This window comes from Neopelma chrysocephalum, unplaced genomic scaffold (assembly GCF_003984885.1).
Source record: "Neopelma chrysocephalum unplaced genomic scaffold, ASM398488v2 Primary Assembly neopelma1_77, whole genome shotgun sequence".
Lineage (NCBI taxonomy): Eukaryota > Metazoa > Chordata > Aves > Passeriformes > Pipridae > Neopelma > Neopelma chrysocephalum.
The window spans coordinates 3,678,559-3,694,686 of record NW_020897738.1 but is presented as its reverse complement, the minus strand read 5'-3'; the positions used below and the strand labels follow the sequence as shown (position 1 = coordinate 3,694,686).

General features: G+C 44.3%; 2 protein-coding genes across 7 annotated transcripts; one reads left to right on the top strand and one right to left on the bottom strand.

Annotated features, from left to right (window-relative positions):
* Positions 1-12,707, top strand: CDK2AP1 (cyclin dependent kinase 2 associated protein 1). 3 transcript variants are annotated; one of them, XM_027689629.1, is made up of 4 exons: positions 1-43; positions 8,483-8,589; positions 9,049-9,175; positions 11,861-12,707. In XM_027689629.1, exons 2-4 carry the CDS (start codon positions 8,512-8,514, stop codon positions 11,926-11,928), a joined length of 273 nt encoding a protein of 90 aa, XP_027545430.1. In that variant the 5' UTR covers positions 1-43; positions 8,483-8,511; the 3' UTR covers positions 11,929-12,707. The 3 variants fall into 3 exon arrangements, with proteins under 3 accessions (XP_027545430.1, XP_027545428.1, XP_027545429.1); XM_027689627.1 differs by lacking the exon at positions 1-43 and adding an exon at positions 591-890; XM_027689628.1 differs by lacking the exon at positions 1-43 and adding an exon at positions 8,354-8,374.
* On the bottom strand, positions 12,652-16,000 carry CUNH12orf65 (chromosome unknown C12orf65 homolog). 4 transcript variants are annotated; one of them, XR_003535205.1, is made up of 4 exons: positions 15,527-15,572; positions 14,884-15,187; positions 13,919-14,284; positions 12,652-12,985 (listed from the first exon to the last, which is right to left on the bottom strand). XR_003535205.1 is itself a non-coding variant. In XM_027689624.1 (4 exons), exons 1-3 carry the CDS (start codon positions 15,538-15,540, stop codon positions 14,072-14,074), a joined length of 531 nt encoding a protein of 176 aa, XP_027545425.1. In that variant the 5' UTR covers positions 15,541-15,572; the 3' UTR covers positions 12,652-12,985; positions 14,042-14,071. The 4 variants fall into 4 exon arrangements, 3 of the variants coding, with proteins under 3 accessions (XP_027545425.1, XP_027545426.1, XP_027545424.1); XM_027689624.1 differs by having other exon boundaries at positions 14,042-14,284; XM_027689625.1 differs by lacking the exon at positions 15,527-15,572 and adding an exon at positions 15,967-16,000 and having other exon boundaries at positions 12,652-14,284.
* Between the last annotated feature and the right edge of the window lie 128 nt (positions 16,001-16,128).

The window sequence follows — 16,128 nt, the reverse complement described above, 5'->3', positions numbered from 1 at the left end:
CCTTGCTCTCCGGAACAGCCGTAAAATTGCAGGGAAAACAAAGGTGGTATTTTGCGATGGTGGGTGAGGGGTGGGGATTAGGTCATGCTGTGGGGGGGATCCGAGTCTGGCTGCTCTGCGAGCGGGGACTGCGAAATCCCGGCTCAGACATGCCGCGCACAATGCGAGCCGAGCGGGGAAGTTTCTGTCTCCAGCCCTCTCGCTGCCGTGTCGGTGCTTTCCAACGCTCCGGCTGCGAGCAGGGCTTTAGATTCTTTCATGCAGTTTTATCTTCCCCTTCCCCCCAACCCTCCTTTTTGCCTCGTAACGGCAAGTTAGCAGCAGTTTGCTGTCATGCTGGAACTATTCCTGTCTAAGTTGTCCTCTCTTCTGAGTTCGGATCATCCTCAACACCCCCAGAATCTTTTCAATGAAAGAACGTCCTCCTCTGAATCCAAAATGGGCTCTCTCTTCCCTCCCTGTCTTCTGCCATTATCCTCACGCACCAGCTCTTCCTCTAGCTGGTGGTATTGCCAGCACCGTGGCCTAAGGCCAAGGGACTTAGACAAAGCAGTCCTTGCAGTTGCACATATCGCATTCAGAGTGATATGACTGCAAATGGCCCCCTCCTTTCTGGAGCTTAATTCTGATTTGGAGGAGACTGCTTCTCTATTGTGCTTAAATTAAATGCCCCCCAGCCAGGAGGATAAATCCTAGGTCTGCTTCCAAACCTGGGGTGAAGGACCCCCCCCCCACCCCGTCCTGCAGAGGAGAGGAAAACAGGAAATCTGTCCCTTTTGGCCTGAAATCAGCCCTGCAGAAGCCTCTCTGTATGAATGCTGAATATTTTGGTCTCGGCCGACGGAGGGCTCTGGGCAGCTGTGGATCTCACAGGGATTTTCCTCTGGGAGGTAATGCTGCTTCCCTGCAGTGCAGGGCTTCTGGTGCAGGAGTATTTGGGAAGACAGTGTCGACTCAGCTCCTGGAGCTGCGTCCTTGCTGCAGAGCAAACTCCTTTCAAGTTTAGGCTGAGAGTGGCCACTCTGCAAAATTCTGTTTAAACTGCACATCAGTGAGATGAAGCAGTTGTGGTTGGTGGGTGACTGGGCTCTGTTCTTGCACGGGAGCATGTTTTGGGAATCCAATCCTGGACTGAAGTCCAGAGGGAGAGGAGCTGTGTGTGGGAGGAAATATGGGGAGGAAGCCTTTGTGGGTTGTCGGCAGATCTGGGGATGACTGTGGGTGAGGAAAATGCAGCTGCTCCACAAGTGACTCAGGATGCTGGAAGTATCCGGGTGCTGACTCCTCTGCCTTGCACCAGGCTGAGGGAACGAGATAGTGTTGTCACAGCAGAATTTGATGCCTGTTCCTCTTCCCCAATGCCCAGGTCAGTGCTGACACTTGGCCCGGGGTGGCTGCACTGGGCTTACAGTGTTTTGTCTGAATTACCAGTCACCTTCCTGGAGGGGTGTGCTCAGGAATTGGGCTCTGGCTGTAGCATCCCAGGCTGTCAGATCCAAGCTGCCTGTGCTGGGGGAGCCCCATTTAATCTCCTGCACAAGCACCTTCTCTGCCTGGGCTACAAAAGGTTGTTCTGGTAGGGACTTGCAGTGCTGTGGCTCTACCTTCCCAGCCTCACCTGACCCTGCAGTGTCGCAGGGGAACCTTTGTTACCTTTTTTAATAACCATGTTTTGATTTGTTTCTGTTTTCTTCCTTATCCTACTGAATCCTAGGAAGTGCTGTTTCCTCCTCATCTGTCTTGTGTTTCATATTGTTTGACTGTTTCTCTGTACGGGACCAGCTGCTGAGCTGAGGTGAAGTAGTGCATCTCCATTGACTTAAGTGGAATGGAGACATTTACACCAGCTGTGAACTGATCTGTAGTTTGTTTTTCGCCCTGTTTCCATGTGTTTTCTGGCTCAGTGGATATTCAGCATTCCTATTTTGTTCAGAGTATGCACAGGTCAGAGAAAAGGAGTTTTAAGATCCAGAAGCTACAGTAGCAGAAACTACTTGGGATTTTCCTTTAGTTTTATTGTCATTCTTGCAGAAACGTCAGGTTTTGAGACAAAATCTTGTTTGTATAATAAAGGCTAAAAACTGTTGTCTGTAGGATTTGGAAGCACAGATTCCAGCAGGCTGTGACAAGGGAAGGAGCCGTGTCTTGGCTCCACAGGAACAAGTGGTGACCTGTCCAACAGGCGCTGCTGGAGCTGGGGACCAGCAGGGCTGTGGGTGCACCTGCCACACCTCCCAGCAACCAGCAGCTTCTTGGGAAAAGTGCAAATTCTCACTGAGAGGTGAAACAAAATAATTTCCCTGGCTGGGGCTGAAGGTTACAGCTGGAGAGACCAGTCCCATTCACTCCTGAGAAACGGTTCCAGCACACGAGGCCGGTCCTTGTGTTATTACACTGCAGTGCAGACTTGCGTGAGCACGTGGCTTGCTTGTCGCCCTTTACAGAGACAGCTTCTGTTTGATATTGTTGTCCATATTGAGAGGTTGTTTTTGGAGTGGGAGTACTGGAAAGAATACTCTTTGTAGGCAGAACAGAGAGCAAAGTGTTCGTGCCTGAGCAGAGGAGATAATTTCTAGGAAATATACTCCCCTCTCTCATTCAAACTGAAATTTGCTGGATCCTTGATCTCTTGGAAGTCCATGGGAAGTTGAAAACGGTCTGAAAAGAAGCTCGCTAAACATGTTTCAGAATTAGCAATTTTCAGGTGGACTTGTTTGGGCATTTAGAAAACTGGCATTTTTGGCTTTGTCTACCTGAGTGTTTCACTTCAGAGCAACAGTGTGGTTTTCACAGTCAGCAAATCCTCACATGGTCCCCACCCATCCCATGCTGGTTGAGTTGCAGAATGGTTTTGATCCGTGCTAACTTGATTCCTTTCGGATAAAATGATCCAGAAGCTCTGCTCCAATTGTGCAATGCTGATGCTGCATCCCTTTTAATGGGGACACAAGGATCCAAACTAGAGATTGAACAGCTTGGAACCATACCCCCGTAGTCTGGGGGACCAGACTAAAATCTAACCTTAAGTCATACCCCCTCAGGCCAACTACATGTGGTGTACACGTACCAAATGCTTTCATCTTTTGATCTATTCCTTGTTGTGCCAAATAACTTGCTCGTGTAGAAATAGCTTAAGCTGGAAAAGAAGAATGGTGGGGAGTCCAAGGGACTGGCTTTTGTTTTTCTGATAAAAAAAGAAGACGGGAGGGTAGGAAGAGGAGACATAAAACATGACCATTATCCACATGGAAAGATTTAATAGCACGAGAGTACTCGAGGAAAGGCCCAGAGTGTGACAGATCAAAAGAGCAAGGCCTCTGGCTGTTCTGATAAAGAATGTCCCAGTTCTTGAGAACATATTTATGTGTCTGCGCACTGCGCTTTTTTAAAAGGAAATAGTTTTATTCAAAGAAAGGTCTGTTTCTTCCAGAAGGGCTGCTTAAAGGAGAAATAGTGGGTGAAAATACATTTTTCACAGCTAATGCTATAAGGAATGTTTTGTGCAAATGAGAACAGGGTCCATTATTTTAAATTAAAAAATTTATGAGAAGGTTGGGGGAAATGGGGGCTGTGTGTTTGCACTCTGGGTTGGCAAGTCCTGTTAGAATTCAGTGTGTGGCTTGGCTGTGCAGTGCATCTACTTGTGTAGACATGTGGTGTCCATGGATGGCAAGGAGTTCTTGTTGAACTTACACCAAAGTGCGTGGAGGGCTCAGGAATAAAATATTCCTGCAGTCAGCCAAAGCACTCCAGCTGTGCTGAGATCTGCACTGCAGAAATGGCTGTGCTGGTTGAGGCTTTACCTCTGCCCTGGTGCTTGAGGATGCCTCATAATGTGCATTGTCAGAGCAGATTACAGGAGCATTTCTCATGTGTTTTCTTGCAAAGTTGTCCAGTTTAGGAGAGACCAGTTTATATCCTCTCAGTTAAACTATTCCAGCCTTGTTACCTTGTACCCCATAGGGTCAGGAATCCAACTGCCATCACCTGAAGCAGATGAAGTCCCCCAGGTGTGGCAGAGGCAGTAACCTCCAGCACTGGGCTATATAGAGCTGTATACTGGGCTATTTTGTTGCCCCCAAAATGGCAACAGCCTTGATGCTGCCAACAGCCTCAGCTTGAAGGGTCTGTGAAATACTGGGAGAAGTGTTGAGACTCCACAGCCTGTGCCACGTACCTTGGATAAACTCCAGGTACAGGTATCTCTTCTTCCACACTGTCATGTTCGTGTGGGGAAAGAGTCTGTAAAATGGCAGTTTGCCTTTGCAGTTTTACAGGACCTTACAAAGTACAGGGCAGTAGAGAAACACAATCCAGTGGGATTGGTCCTTGGCTTGTCTCAGTCAGTTCTCCATGAGTAACTCAGTGAGTTGTGTGACTATTCCTGATTTTCCTTTGCTGTCTGTGAAACAGGGTGGCAGTTGAGCTGTGTGGATGCATCTGATGGAAGTGGATCAGGTGAGTGTGTCCTGGTGTTCCTGCTCCTGCTGCTTCCTTGCAGGGTGCTCAGCAAGGTGCTTTCCCAGTTATTTTCCAGCAAGCAGCAGTAAGGGAATTGAGAATTAAAACTTGGATCAGCAAATTGATCATCATTGTTTAGGCTTGGAGATAGTAGCAAAGGAGCTGAAGGGATCCCTACAAACCTATCAGGAATTAATGACAAGATTCCTGGTCAGTGGGAGTTTAGGCAAACAAAGATTGATTTGAGATCCTTTGTCTCTTAGGATGTTAATTTGGGCTCAGAGAGAGGGCTGGAAGGAAGAGATTTGGATACCAAAATCTCGTTTCTATTTGCTGTACCTCCCCTCAATTAATATAGATTAATATTGATTAACAAGAAAATCACTATATTTTTGTGAGAAAAATGCTTGTGGCAGTCTTCTGCTTGAATACAGAAATAAAAGACATTGTTGGTACAAGAATAAATGGGGATCCACAAGGTTTTGTGTACATTTAATTAGGAAAGTGGAGGGAGGAAAGTATGTGTATTAATTTAGGTTTTAAACAACAGCAAGCACTAAGACAATTTGGGATGTGATACAAGGTGTCAGTGAAATTCAGTACCAAGCACACTCCCTTTTCGATCCTGTCAGTTCTTAACTGTCTCCATTGTCATTTTAACGTGAGAGAGCAAACCTCGATTTAGATCCCCCCTCCTTTTTTTCTTTCCAGTGAATACCTAATCATCACGCTGATTTTTGACTGGGTATTGACTGTGAGACTTCCTGGCCTAATTTTTCTTTCTAGCTATAATGGCAATATCTGGTGATTTATTTTTTTTAAGCCGAGATATACAGGCTGTTCAGACACGCAGCTGAATTTTGGGTTAATTGAGTAATAGTCAGCCAAGACCCAGGGTTTCTCCTCGAGGTTAACATACAAAGTGATAGGTCAAAAAGCTCAGGGTCTGTCGCCCTGCGAGATACTAATACCCCCCCAATTAATTTCATTTTCATGATTGCATCATCTTAAATTGAGGTGAAATCAAGGATTTTTCCTTTCCCCCCCTCCTTCAGCTGAGTTTGACTGGCACAACTTCTGACATGGATGTGTGGAGGCTGGTGCTGCGGCCAAGCCAAATCCTTTCCTTTGTTCTCAGGGCCTGCTGCTGCTGCTGATAAAGTGGTCGGCGCATGGCATTATGTCTTATTACATTTTTGATGCAGACTGCAAAGAAACGGGTAAACTCACCATGGTTACCACGCTCTGTCACTTGGCAGGGCACGGCGCACTCAGCGATGGCCTCTAGTGTCTGCAGCACAGCTCTGCACCGCCCGGGCACGGCACAGCCGCGGCTCCTGCGCTGCTCCTTCCCACCAGGAGCCACAGCCAGCTCCGGCCGCAGCTCCTTACTCAGCCTTGGAAGTTTCCGTTTGCTTTTATCCCTCCGTGTTGACTGACTCCCTGCTGGATTCATGCTCCCGTGCTGACACCAGCCCAGCGCTGCCCTGCTTCCACAACTGTGAAACTTTCTTGCTCAGCCCCTGGATCCACTCACTGCTTTGTCCTGGCACATCACATTTCTAACAGAGTTTCTCTCTAACCCACACATACCCTGCTGTGTTATTTCCTACAGACCAAGCTCGTGTCGTTGCTTAAACGGAACCTGAAACAGTCACTAAATTATCTGGACTATATTATCATAAAATCATAGAATAGGCTGAGTTGGATCCATCAGGATCATCGAGTCCAAATCCTGGCCCTGCACAGACATCGGCACAGCTCAGCTGCCACCCTGGTTCACAGGCAGCAAAGGAAAACCAGGAATAGTTGCACATCTCACCCCAGCAATCCCACCATGTGCCTGAGAGCGTTGTCCAAATGCTTCTTGAGCTCAGACAGCCTTGGTGCTGTGACCACTGCCCTGGGGAGCCTGTTCAGTGCCCAGCCACCCTCTGGGTGAAAAACCTTTTCCTGATGTCATTAATCAGTGTGTTATCATTAACCAATATGGGATCAATATTGGTTTTGCATGGGCTGCAGCTCAGCTTTGCTGCTGGGTAGAGCAGGATTCCTGAGCCGGGTTGCTGCCTTGTTCTGAACCAGTTTGGAGCATCCAGGTCTTGGATGTGACTGCTTACAACAGCAGTTTGGGAACAAGTCTTTGCAGGATAGGTCTTTTGCTTTATTGTACATGAGCAAAAATCACTTAAGCCTTTCTCTGCTTAATTGAGGTAATTAAACCTTCTTACCTTGCAGCACAAGGGGCTCATTAATGTTTTTGAAGCATTTTGAAGTCCTTGGAAAAAAAGATGCGGTTTGTTGTTGTGCCATGTTTGGGAACTGTTGAAATTCAGTCATCTGGACTTGAAATACTGAGTTGCACACACAGAAATCTTACACTGGTGTGTATTTTGAGCTGATAATGTGAAGAACTAACTGAGAGAGTAGCTGACAACTGTGGTGTTCCTTCCCAGTGCCCTGCTCTGTGGGTGTGGTGTTTAGTTTTTTTGGGGTTTTACTGTGCTTAAGCAAAATTCGCTCCATGTGAAACCTCAGCAATGGAAATGCAGGTCTGTAATGCCGTAAGATTCAGCAGCTCATTAAAGACAGAGAAACGTTGCTTCTTTAAGGTGACCTAGTGACCGGCCCAATTTGCCTTTTTGGAGGGGATTTCACATCTGGTTAACAAGAAAAAATTAAGAACACAAATTTTCTTCTTGTAATGAAGAAAACACCCCCGTGATATCCTGAGGTAATTCTGAAATGGAAAGAGCCTTCCCAACTGAGGACAAGAGTCTATTCCACTATGATCAGAGCTTTCTACAGAGTAACTACTGGCCTTTTCTTTTTGTAGTGAGGGGAAAATAGGAATGAAATCGCTTGTAACTTTAAAACAAAGCTAGAGATTTACATAGTACTGAGCCCCAGTGACTTTTAGCATCAGTTTAATTTAGATTTAAATGAAGGCTGGTAAATGAGATCTGTTCCTCTTATGAAAGGCAGTTGGGAATTTTCAGCAGAGGAGTTTGTGAGGGGGGAGATTTTTCCAGACAGCAGGCAGTCTGTGTCTGTGCCTACAGGCAAAGGCAGCAGCATCCATGGATGCAAGGGCATGGGAGCTGCAGGAGTGAAGAAGTTCGGTGCTGTGGTGCTCCCTTGCTCCTGAGTGTAAGTCCAGGACCAGCAGGCCCTCCAGCACAGCTGTGATATGGGCAGCATAATTAAGCCCCCTAAGAAAAACCTAGAAGTTGTTTCTCAGACCCAAATTCTTCCCACTGCAGGGCAAGGGGGAGGAAGTGTTTTGTTTCTGAAGCAGTTTGTCAATGAACACGAGTCAGTTTCTGGAACTCCGGATTCAAAACTCATTAGATGTGAATACAATGTTTTATACCTTTAGAAAAAGTAATCCAAAGTGATGTTGTTTTTCCTTTGATTTGCTTATATAGCACAATTTGACTGGCTAAAAACATTTGATATCACACGAAGAGGAATAATGGCAGCACTGCTCAGCTCTGGTGTCACACAATGAGCAGCAGATCTGATCCACCTCAACTGACTGTTCCCTAGGAATGGTTTTGGCATTGGCTGAAAATAGTACTGAGGGTAACTTGCTTTGACCATGTGATGACACTTTGAGTTGCAAAATTACTTTCAGATAACTTGCACTGAAAAAGTAAAAATAGCCCAGTACATCAGACTCATCTGTGTGGAATGTATATATGCAAAAATAGGGCTCCTTAATATTTACAGTTTGTCTGGGCAGAACAACCTGTCATGCTACGCTCGGCTTCACTTTTAGGCAAACAGTTTGCACTGATAGTGTTGCAGGCTGTGTCATTTCCCAGTGTGCAGCAAACGTTAGAGGCATTAATTTAACCATTCTCTTCCTTGCAGTGTCACTCAGAAATGTCATTAGTGATCCCAGACAAAGGTGAGAGGTCACAGCTTTAGAAACAAGTGATTAAAACGTGTCCCAATGTAACAGACTAATTGATCTTTAGATAATAATAGATTTTTTTTCTCTCTTTTCTCTCTACAGCTGGGAGTGTTCACTCTCCCTCCACAAGTATGGCAACATCTGCACAATACAGACAGCTCATAAATGACTATGGACCCCCATCTCTAGGCTATACACAAGGGATGCAGGTACAGCTCTGCTTATTTTCCTTTAATCAGATCACTGACCCCACGTTTGCACAGTAGCACGGATTGTGGCCTGTAATCTGAGGTGTTCCTCCCTCCCACCAAGGTTTGAAATCAAACCCAAATGGCAGGACTGCTTCCTCACACATGTCTGGGGATCAAATTAGACTAAGCAGAGTGCTGAGGGAGGTTGTTACTAATTAACTGTTAGTCCCATCCTGTGTGAGTCACAGAGAAACGTCTTGAAGTATGTTAGTAAGGGCTCTAACATATTTTAAAGTTATTTGTTAAAAAATGAATATTTCTGTACAGTTTTCTTCTCACTCTCCCTGCCCAGCTAACTTCTCCCCAAAATATACACCTCAACACTGAAAAAGCAGGAACAGGGTTAACAGTTGCTGTTTGTTGTAATTGTTTTGTTTTTACAGTATTTGATTGAGATTAATCTACTTTCAACCACAGGGTACCAGCAGCAGTCAAGTACCACAGAGCAAATATGCAGAACTTCTAGCTATCATAGAAGAATTAGGAAAAGAGATTAGACCCACATATGCTGGGAGCAAAAGTGCGATGGAGAGGCTAAAAAGAGGTAACTTTTAAACTTATTTTAAACCAATAATCGTGTCCCCTACACTTTGTGCACTGACTGCTTGTGTCCAACTGCATGACAGCAGTGTCCTTTGAAAGGAGACAGCCTGAGCTCCTCATGGAACTGGAAGTATTAACCAGCAGCTGAAACCTTGGGATGCTCTGTCTGTGCTGTATTTGATAGATAAACAGTGACAAAATGTGTTTCATGTGCACACAGAGAGTTCCAGTTAATAATTCAAACCCTATTGTAGAACCCTTAATGGATACATTCTTTCAGGCTCCTGGTGACTTACTTGCCTCTTCAATTCCCTTTTCTCCCCAGTCTCCAAAATACACAGTCAAGCATTGTTTACTTCTTCTCATACACATCTCCCACCTTCTTGGCCCAGGAATCTTCACTGAAGTGCATTTTGCCTAAAGAAATACAACCTTGTGGAAATTCACGCTGGGGCTGGTGGAGAGAAGGTGTCAGGGAAGGCAGTTCAGGCTGAGATGTCAAACATAAATGTTCTGTTACCTGCTGTCAAGTGGTTGTGGTGTCATTAAGAGTCCACTAGAAAGGGCCAGAGAAGCTTTTAGGGCTGGCTGATGAGTCTCTGTGGCTTTGCTTTGTCAGCTAAAAGGGGTAATAAATGCCCTTTCCTTGCAGTGTAAAAGAAACCCCTGCATGCCCCACTGGTGACATCAGCCTGACATTGTCCTCTGCAGGGGACGTGCAGGGATATTTCTGAAGGAGCAGTGGGACATTCCACTGCTCCAGCTCCTGAAATGACCCTGAAAGGCCATGGACAACAGTTGTGCTGCCAGTTCAGTCCTTTGCCAGTGTAACATGGTTACCTTTTCCTCCCTTCCCGTGGTCCTTGTGCTGAGATTGGCTCATGCATTTGACCCGGAATAGGAATGTTATTGTAACAGAGTAACTTCACCACCTTGCAAATCCTTTACATTTACCCAAGACTACAAAGCTTTATTTAAGGCTCAACCATTATGGGAGAGTAATATATCTGCCGTGACATGCAATAAAATGACTAGTAGCTGTTCTGGGAAAGGATGCAATAAAGTCTGCTGATGAGTGGTAAGTGGAATCTGGCCCAGCTAAAATCAATGTTGCTGGAGTCTCTCTTTATTGCATTGCCTGAGTCAGTATTAATAGATCATGAATGGCAATAGGCTAATGGGGACAGCTTGAGAGAGACCAAGGGAGATGCAGACCTTCTCTGAGCTGGATGGTTCAGTTTGGGGAGGAAAAGTTGTTTTGCTGCTTCTTGAAGCGAGTATTTCATTTGTTGGTTAATGTAGGTTTAAGATTCAGTGCTGCCACTGTGACTTGCCTGTGTTGCAAAGAATCCCAAATAAATACTTTTTGCTGCCATCTTTTGGTCACAAACGTACCTCTCTTTCCATTTTGGGAGCCTGATGGCTGAAGGAGCATGTGCAAGTGTGAGAGCAAAAGTGACTGAGGGGAACCACGTGACTGCTGCCTCCATGGCCATGGAGGTTATTCCTGAATAAAGTCCCTGTCCCCAGCTCCACCCGCTCCTACTGACCTCTAAAACTGGCCAAATTCCCAGTGTTCTACATTATTCAGAGTAGTTCTGCTGCATAAACCGGGCGTCCTGCCACCACATCCAGGTCTGACACACTGCTGTGAGTAGGAGTTTCTGGATCCCACAGCTGCAGTTTTACTCGTCTGTGGCAGTTTAACCCTCTGCAAAGCCCTGCACTCATCACGTCCCAGGTCAGTCCTCCTTGGATGGAAAGGCAGTTGCTGTGACCTGGGCTAGCAGCCTTCTAGAAACAGAAGCCATTATCTCTAGAGACTAACCCCCATCTATTGCCTCACTGCCCTTTCTCCACCTTGTTAAGGAGCATGATTGAGCAGAGAAATCACCTTCTATCCTGCCCTGTCAGCAAAACAGAACCTCCTTTGTTGTAGAAAAATCTGTCCATCTCCCATTTTCAAATCTATCTCAAGCTCTGTTCTTTCAGCAGCTCTGTGAACACAAATCTACGGTTAGTTCCAGAATCAAGGTCCAGATTGCTGGAACTTCAAGGCAACAGGACTTGTAGTGGAAAATTCCACATTCTGTCTCTCAGATGAGAGTAGATGTAAAGTGGTGATGATTTCCACTGGGAGCTGAGCCAGTGTTAGGAGGTAACTTTTTGCACACACCATAAAAAAAAAAATCTCTTATTTTTACAAGAGACACAACTTGTCTTTACGCAGCATTATGATGGCTTGGATTTTGATGCATCCTCAAGGAGAATTATCCCAAGAGTCTAAGACTTTCAGAGCTTGCTACAATGACTCCCCAAATAACTTTGTAATTTGTGTCACTCCACTGTAGCAAAATAACTCACTGGTAGGCAAGACTTTTTTTTTCCCTTTAAGTCTTTGATTTTAAGTAGGTCCACACTGCACATGAAGATCTGCCTGTCACTGCAGACCTACAAATCTTACTGTGCTCTGCTTTAGTCCCTTTTCAATTTATGATGTGAGTTTGGGAGAGCAAACTTGTTTAGGAGCAGCTGATGTTTGGGGCGCGAGCGCTGCCTCCCTTTTCTGAGACCTGCTCTGGTAGCCTTGGCAACTTGGGACAGAAATACATAAACCTTCCTGTGGGCTGTCATTGCAAGTGTGACCTGAATGGGATGATTTAAAACATGTCCAATTCTTTTGCAGGCATTATTCATGCCAGAGGATTAGTTCGGGAATGCCTGGCTGAGACGGAACGAAACGCACGATCTTAGCCCACTAATTCAGCTGCAAGATTTTCCATCTCTTCATGAAGAAAAAGTAACACTTATTCCTTTTGACTCTTGAAACATTCAGACAAATTCCTTTATTTTGAATGTTTTACCTTTCTTGTTTTGCCCTTGCAAAAATGTATAGTTAAGAATGAAAAAGAAAAAACAAACAACCAAGGATTTTTCAACTTACTGAGGGTTTGCATTTTGTAAAGACGTTAAAACTCCCTAAAATGTTTCTAAAATGTGGAAACTGAAGTGCATGCAGAGGAATGCTCTCTCTCTCCCAGGCTATATTTCAGTTCTCTTCTTATCCAGCCACAGCCTCATTCTGTTTTTTCCTTCAACTATATTCACTTATCCCCAAACTGTCAATCTTTCAAAGTTTGACATAAGCTCTAAGGATTTTTTTAATAAATGCAGAATAGCATGCTGTACCTAGTAGTCTGCTAAGTCACAATTTGTCATACAGCATAGACCCTGCTTAGAAATAACCTCCCCCTTCTCTTATTTTTCCTTTTTTTGTTCATTTTGCATAAACATTTGCATGACTGTTAGTGCTTTGAAGTCCATTTAAAGTGCATGAGCTATATGGAAAATAGGGAAACCTATTAAATAATAACAAGGTCCTGGAAAGCTAATTCCTACATTAAGGCTGGAGATTTCAGTTTAAAGTTTGCCAAAAAAAAAAAAAGGAAAATTCTGGATAAATTACTAAAACTGTTATTTGCATCTTTGTATGTATTTATTACTTGACGTAATAAAGCTTATTTTCATTAACAGTTTGTATTAAAACTATGTACAGTCACTTTAATCAGATTCACACTCCACAAACAAGAACTGTCAAACAGATAAAAATTGAACCTTCCTGCAGGAGTTCAAGAAAGGACAAGGGAAGGGGCTGCAGTTTGCTGCTGAGTTTCCATCCATGGCACCGTTGGGATGCAGTCAGTCTCTGGGAAAAGGAGGTGGAGTTTTAGATCTCTGTTGTCTTCAAAATCCATACTCTGGCTTTGGGTCTTTGGTGAAGGCCAAAACTTGGTGGCAGCTGGTGAGGGTGCTGTCCAAAAATGAAGGAGAAGTTCTGGTTAAGCAGGTGGGAATTGTTAACAGGGTAAAACCAGGAAATTGCACCTCAGCAGTGACTTCAGAGTAGGTGAGAAAGGAAATGCAGCTGCATTTGTTTGTTTAAAATGGGAAACTCAAAATGAGTTTAGATACCAACATGCCCAAATTTAACTGCAGCATGGCATAAACATAATAAATGACTAATTCACTATTATAAAATAAAAAAAAAATCTAAATCTTAAAGAAAATGGGATGGCTAATACATACAGACCTATGGATACCTGAACAAAATACAGTATTAAGAGGCAAACAAAAAAGAGTTAATTAATTCACCGCTTGGATGAACTGGACTCTGTTGGCTTGGGAGGCAGCTTCCAACACACATTGTTCCTTATCTGTAATGACCCAGTTTTACCTCTGAACTGGAAGAAATGACTGCCCAGCCCTCACTTGAGGAGAGACCCTCCTTCCTGCTCAGCACCACTGCAGGGAAGGTCTGCAAAGCTGCTGCTTAAACTTTGCTCAGAGCTGAGCAGGACAGAGCACTTGTTAAGCTGACACATCTGGAGGAGGCAGCCAGTGACTGGTGTCTCTTCCATCAGCAGGTCAGTTCACAGCAGCACAACCAGTATCTAAACCTGGTTTATAAAGGATTTATGTCACTGAAGGCATTGCCTGAGTAAGGATGGGAAGTGAGAGAGAACCTTTTAGTGCTGTTTTCCTCGTGTGCTGGAGCCTCTACAAAGCATCCCAAGGTGTCACCTGGGCAGAAGGAAATCTACTGAATTTTTTTTTTGTCTCCCTTAACAACAGTGGAAAGTTTATAGTTCCTTTTTAACAAGGATTCTTTTATCTTCTGAACTTGGCAGAAGAACTGATTGCTAAGTGTGATTAATGAGATGATGGCAGACAGAAGCAGGAATACCTGAGTGCTTTTATCCCTTTACAGCAACAGCAGGTCAGCACTGGGTGTTTCAGCTGTGCCTCTGAAGCCCACATCATGTTATTCTGAAAGGTGTGTTCAGGTCTAATGACATATTTCCCTTACCCCACTAGGGCAAGTCAGTATTTCACAGGTTTATTTCTTATCCAGTTGTTGCACCTCTTTAAAAAGCTTTTTCCTTTCCAGGTTTTCCTTTGCTCTTCTTTTTTTCTCCTGCTTCTTCTTCTCTGATGCTTTTTTCTCTTTATAAACATCACTCTCTTCACCTTTGTAGAAGAGATCAACTTTTTCCTGCAGGATTTCTCTGGCAATCTTTCTGTTCTTCTCCACTGATCTTGTTTGATGACACTGAAGAAATACAACAGGATGTTTTTACTGGAACTTTACCCTGTTTATTCTTCTGCTTTCCCTCTCAGTCTGTATATTCCTGCCATTACAGCAAAGAAACTCCCCTCCTCCCAGAGCCAAGAGCATCCACCTACCAATAACAGCTGGAACTTTTATATCCAGATGATATATTTTAATAATTATTGCTACTGCACTTGTCAGACTGGCTTTTGCATTAATCTTTAATGCTTCCATATTACCTTGGAAAGCTGCTTGAGTTTAACTTAACTGTGTCTTCCCCTTGTGACAGGAAGCAAAGATTAATTTCAAGGTATTAATTCACAAGAAGTAGGTAAGGGAAATGCTTAAAAAGGATCTGCAGAGTGTGAACAACTTGTTAAAGAAGAGATTCTCACTCCCATGGGGGACAGGAATGTGACAGCTACAATGAAGATTCATTTACCTGAAAACTACAAACCAGTAAATTCATGGCAAAGCCAGGAAGATCAGCTCTGACCCCAGTTTGTTTATCTGCTGACAGCCAAAGGTGCTTCTTGCTGAGATTCTTTACCATAAATATAAACTTTTCCTCGTGCCTTAACAAAATAGAACATAATTACCTTCACTACAATCCCAGATGGAATATGCTTCAGGACAACACAGTTGTTTGTCTTATTTGTGGCTTGACCCCCTGGGCCATCACCTCTCACAAACTGTTCTTCCAGTTCTGCCTCAGTGAGTCCAAGGAGATTCAGGGAGTTCCTCTTTCTTGCTGCCTGAAGCATGGGAATGCTGGGCAGGGAAAGCTGCTGCTTCCTCAAAATCCAGGGTGTCCATGCTGATAATTCTCTCAGTAAGAATGGAAAATGAAAGAAACCTGGAACATTCATACAGGAGTGAGGACAGGCTTCTCTGGGATGAAACCTGGAAAGGAAGTGGAGAGTGGAGTTTACTATGAGAATCCTTGTTTTCAGATGATCCAGTTTGGCTGCACATCTTATGCGATATTTTCATAACCAGGTTTGTTTTCAGGGATATCTGAACTGTTTCATTGGCATTTGCCCTGGAATATTTACCATTCTGAATGGAATTTTGGTTCTTAATGTAATTAGGTTTCTTAAAATAGTTGGGATTATTATTTTTTAAAGGGATCTGGAAAACAGTAAGTCAATAAGCACTTCTACCAGCGCTTGGGAAACACTAAAGATATCAAATATTAAAAGAAGAGAGGAAAGAGAGATTATTTCTGCCTTGGAGTCTGACCTGAACAGCCTCATGGATAATGAGGAATGTCAAGTCCTACTGCTTTCAAATGTCACTCTGCAATAATCAATTAAAACAGTACATCCTGTTATGCTTAAAGTAGAAGAAAATACTTCAGCTTGTGAATAAATATCCATAAGAAGTTGAACATAACTTGAAACAATTAAATAATAATAAAAAGAATTGAAAATATTTTTCAGCAAACTTTTATTGGCACCTACTGAAGAAGTTAGTAATTTTTTAACCAAAAATACATGCAGAAAAACCGGGAATAAGCCTTTATTTAGCCGGTTTCATACGGCTCTGCCCGCTTTGAAACCAGGACTGACAACTCTTCATAGACAGGGTTAAAAACCCACGTTCCCTCGGCCTGTTCCCGCTGTTCGACCCCACAACGACAACATAAGAGGAAACACGGAAATCCCGGACAATTCACTCACCTCTGCCAGCCCCGCCGCGCCTACGCTGCGCATGCGCACGACGCAAGGGAGGGGCGGTACCGCCGCGCTGATTGGCACCTGGGACAGCCAATCGCTGCGCGCGGTGGGCGGGCTTTAGGCGCAGAGTCCCCTTCACCACCAATGGGGCTCCTCGGGAACCCA

Excerpts from the sequence above, each read along its gene's own strand:
- CDK2AP1 (XM_027689627.1), top strand. The coding sequence starts at position 812 with ATGAATGCTGAATATTTTGGTCTCGGCCGACGGAGGGCTCTGGGCAGC. Across the intron at positions 891-8,482 it reads CAGGGATTTTCCTCTGGGAG|CTGGGAGTGTTCACTCTCCC; the intron begins GTAATGCTGCTT and ends TTCTCTCTACAG. Across the intron at positions 9,176-11,860 it reads GATGGAGAGGCTAAAAAGAG|GCATTATTCATGCCAGAGGA; the intron begins GTAACTTTTAAA and ends ATTCTTTTGCAG.
- CUNH12orf65 (XM_027689623.1), bottom strand. Across the intron at positions 14,285-14,883 it reads CATCTGGGATTGTAGTGAAG|TGTCATCAAACAAGATCAGT; the intron begins GTAATTATGTTC and ends GTATTTCTTCAG.